The 4317-nt window shown below is 36.2% G+C and overlaps 1 protein-coding gene across 1 annotated transcript; it reads left to right on the forward strand.

Annotated features, from left to right (window-relative positions):
• On the forward strand, window positions 369-3910 carry LOC109350106 (probable serine/threonine-protein kinase At1g01540). Its single transcript, XM_019591244.1, has 7 exons — window positions 369-1271; window positions 1387-1491; window positions 1764-1886; window positions 1997-2167; window positions 2247-2376; window positions 2477-2686; window positions 3325-3910. The coding sequence occupies exons 1-7, from the start codon at window positions 550-552 to the stop codon at window positions 3454-3456; spliced, it is 1593 nt and encodes a 530-aa protein (XP_019446789.1). The 5' UTR covers window positions 369-549; the 3' UTR covers window positions 3457-3910.

Below are 4317 nucleotides of genomic sequence, written 5' to 3' on the forward strand. Positions count from 1 at the left end.
ATTTCTTAACTATAGGATATGAGAATAGCCATACTCTTGGATTAAAAGTGCGGGGTATGCAAAATGTTTTAGTTCAAGGCACGGTCTTTCACTTATAACTCTTCAATCTTTATAGACTTAGCTAATACTGAGATTCTTGTGGAATCAGAGACTCCCCATTTGCCTTCCGGTCGAACATATACAATTTCTAATGAGACTACTTTTGATGAGACAAATTCATTTGTAAATATATTAAAATTCTATACCATGTTTAATAAAAAACTATATTACTAAATACTATATCCACTTTAATAATCTGTTGGCCTCATAAATATATGTGGATGGATTAAATAGACAAATCTTAATGAATATATAAAGAAATTAAGCTGTCTATCAGCTGGACACTCTAAAATCTCACTCTCACACGTACACAACAAAAGTCCACACTAAGCTACACTCTATCATGTCATCTAATTTCTACTTCCATTTTCACCATTCCAAACTTTAGTTTTCCTTCTTCAAATATTTCATTTATATAATTTCCACGAAATAAAGTTTTTCCTTCCTACAATGCCCAATAACCCAACAACAACAACAAACATGAACGACCAGTTATCAAAACAGACATCAATCTTCGGCCTCCGATTATGGGTTGTTGTCGGCGTTTGTGTCGGCGCCACCATCGTCCTCCTCCTTGTCCTTATCTCTCTCTGGCTCACTTCAAAGTTCTCCAAATCCAAAACTAAATCCAAAACCAAACACAACACTGGTCCCACCACAATCCCTGATATCTCTAAAGAGATCCAAGAAATCACAATAGACCCGGCAACCCGACCCGACCCATTTCATGAACCCGACCCAGTTACTGGAATCGAACGCCAAGCCTTACTTACACTTCAACAACCAGAACAAAACACCGACCACAACAACAGTAACGGTAACGGTAACAGTAACGGTAACGGTAATAACACGGCGTTGTTGGGGTTCAATAGAATTCAGTTTGAGATTGGGAAGAATCACAGAATTTCTTACCCTGAACGTGTTTTTGTGAGATCTTCTTCGCAATCTCAACATGGTAGTGGAGAAGGTAGACATTTGGATCAGGTTGCTACTGTGATTCCTGAAGTTTCGCATTTGGGTTGGGGTCATTGGTACACTCTCAGGGAGCTTGAGGATTCGACCGATGAATTCGCGGTCGAGAATGTTATTGGTGAAGGTGGATATGGAATCGTTTACCATGGTGTTTTGAAGGACAATACTCATGTTGCTATTAAAAATTTGCTCAATAATAAGTATGTGATTTGTGTGTGTGTGTTTCTATTTTTGTATGAAATGGTTCTTTAATTGTTTATGTGATTGATATATTAAATGGTGAGATTGATATTTGTGGATTATTGATAATGTTAGGGGACAAGCTGAGAGAGAGTTTAAGGTTGAAGTTGAAGCTATAGGAAGAGTTCGGCATAAGAATCTAGTGAGGTTGCTTGGCTATTGTGCTGAAGGGGCTCATAGGTAGGTGATTTTAAATTGCGGTTCGTAAGTGGAATTGAGGTTGTGATTGTTGTGGATTGATAGTTTCAGCTGCTGTATCGTGATTGGAATTGTGGCCATATCGGCTGCATTCTCTTGTAATTAACTAATGTTATTTTTAATGTAATGTAACTTTGGCTGCAAATGCAATTTAAAACCATTCTACCACTGCTTTCACATTTTTAAATATTATTTATTAGTATCTTCATATGTGTAGGGTATGAATTGACCATTAGATTTTTTTTCTCGCACAGAATGCTTGTGTATGAGTATGTTGACAATGGCAATTTAGAGCAGTGGCTACATGGAGATGTTGGGCCTTCCAGTCCTCTAACTTGGGAAATTCGAATGAACATTATTCTAGGAACGGCCAAAGGGTAAACATCAAGCTTAAGTTATATGTTGATGGTCATTCCCAATTTATTGATGTTCGTTTGTACTATTTGCAAAACAAATTTGATTGCTCATAACTGTTATGATTCAATAGGCTAACTTATCTTCATGAGGGGCTGGAACCAAAGGTTGTACATCGCGATATAAAGTCGGGCAACATTTTGATTGATAGGCAGTGGAATTCGAAGGTTTCAGACTTTGGTCTTGCCAAACTTCTTGATTCTGATAGCAGCTATATCACAACCCGTGTAATGGGTACATTTGGGTTTGTAAATCTTCTCCGTTATTCCTTTCTACTTGTTCCCTTGCCAACAATTAGCTTTAATATATTCTCCTTTCGGCAGATATGTTGCTCCTGAATATGCAAGTACTGGCATGTTGAATGAACGAAGTGATGTGTATAGTTTTGGAATTCTCATTATGGAAATAATTACTGGCAGGACTCCGGTTGATTATGGCCGTCCTCCAGAAGAGGTTTGTTGTATTTCATTATTGCAAACTTGCTGCTAAAATTTTAATCATTTAATTGTGTTGTTACCTTATAAATTTGTAACCGAATATCTTATATTTTCAGGTTAATTTGGTTGAGTGGCTCAAAAAGATGGTTAGTAACAGAAATGCAGAGGGAGTGTTGGATCCCAAACTCCCTGAGAAACCAACTTCAAGGGCACTAAAGCGTATCCTTCTTGTAGCATTACGCTGCACAGACCCTAATGCACAAAAGCGGCCCAAAATGGGGCATGTCATACACATGCTTGAAGCAGAAGATTCCCCTTACAAAGAGGTGAGTGCATTTCTGCTCATGTTAATTCAACCTCCGCATCGTAATTGTTGAAGAATAAGGAAGTGTTGCATGTGGTATGGTTTTTCTTTGATTGTAACGATAAATTAAGATGTTACTCAAAGGGGTGATATTTTAAATTTGGATAAAGAATATATACAAGTGGTCACCTGTTCAATTAAAATTTAAAATTTAATACCAACTTATGAAATTTCTATCCAAAGCCTACTATGGAGTATGAGTATAAGTTTTATTTCTACTTTTGCATTTCAATTAAATTGGTGGTGTGTCGAATAATTTATGCAGGAATTCTTATTATGAATGTGCCACCAAGAGAAGGATAAAATATAGCTACAATTTATTACTATTTCAACTGTTAAAGAGATATTTATATACATTTTGTAGTACAATACTATATCTTGTTTACTAGTTTCTTGTGTCTGATCTAGTTTAATGAATTCATCTTCATTTACCTCCACACTAAATGTACACTACCGAAGTTTAACAAATGAAGCATGTAAAAGAGTGCCACTTTGTGTATGATAAATGAGAGCTATTAGTTTGCTTCCATGATATTTGATGTTTAAACCATGAAGCTGTTTTGTTTTCAGTCAATGATATAAGTGCCGTTTTTGTTTTAGGATCGTAGAGCCAGGAGGGATTCAGAACATTCACCTAGCAATAAAGTAGGTGATGGATTGAAAGAAGAACCATCTGTTTCCAGCGATGATCGTAGTATTGAAACCAATATGCAGGTTAATGAGACAAGATGAATCCATCAAGAAGAAAAGCAATAAAGTTTGCTTTCATGTCTCTTAATGACCAAAAAGCATACGGTATCTCGACCTCACCCCCTTTATAGCCTGTCATGCAAATTCCAAAACAATTTGCATCCATGGGACTTTCACATATGTTGCTCTGGATTGTTTGTGGCCTCTACTCACACAATACCCTCACAACGAGATTCGGTTTGTGTTCTCTATCCCATGGATTATCTGAGGCATGCTTGTAGTTTGAGGTTGATAATGTAAATTTTAGCCATATTTTTGCTCAATTCATCCAATAAAAGTTATGCATTTTGTGTTTTGAGCTGCTTAAACACTATTTGATTGAATGTTTGAAACATATTGCATTGTCAACATTGCTTCTACTGAAGGTAACAGCACCCTGAAAGTCACATTGAGCTGTAAATACTGCTTCATACTAATGAGACATAGCATATTCATATTCAGAGACATGATAAACTATTTTCCCTTCAATGCTAGAGTCCTTTAGCCCCATTTTTCATTCAGTAGGGAACATATGCTGTGATTTAATAGATTCTGACAGCTGGGTAATGACTCCATTACCGGATTGGTTGGACCCCCTCCCCCTTTTATGATGAATCGGTCCCGAGGAGGATAGGTTAGCGGAAAGATGGTTATGGTGCCCCATTTCTGTTTTGAACTTTTGATAATCTTTCACATGATGTTGAACTTTTTGACCATAAAAAGATTAATATGGCATGAATTGCTTAAAATTTTCATACATAATGATCATAGAAAATAAAGTAAATAATCTTTTTTTCTTGGTAAATAAATCAAATCATCTTTAAATCTTACTTGGTAAAGAAAAAGAGTAGAAACAAATGAATA

This window comes from Lupinus angustifolius, chromosome LG06 (assembly GCF_001865875.1).
Source record: "Lupinus angustifolius cultivar Tanjil chromosome LG06, LupAngTanjil_v1.0, whole genome shotgun sequence".
NCBI lineage: Eukaryota > Viridiplantae > Streptophyta > Magnoliopsida > Fabales > Fabaceae > Lupinus > Lupinus angustifolius.

Bases quoted from the DNA above. Each gene is read 5' to 3' on its own strand.
- LOC109350106 (XM_019591244.1), top strand. From the start codon at position 550: ATGCCCAATAACCCAACAACAACAACAAACATGAACGACCAGTTATCA. The intron at 2,377-2,476 runs GTTTGTTGTATT...TTATATTTTCAG, and splicing joins ATGGCCGTCCTCCAGAAGAG to GTTAATTTGGTTGAGTGGCT. The intron at 2,687-3,324 runs GTGAGTGCATTT...TTTTTGTTTTAG, and splicing joins AAGATTCCCCTTACAAAGAG to GATCGTAGAGCCAGGAGGGA.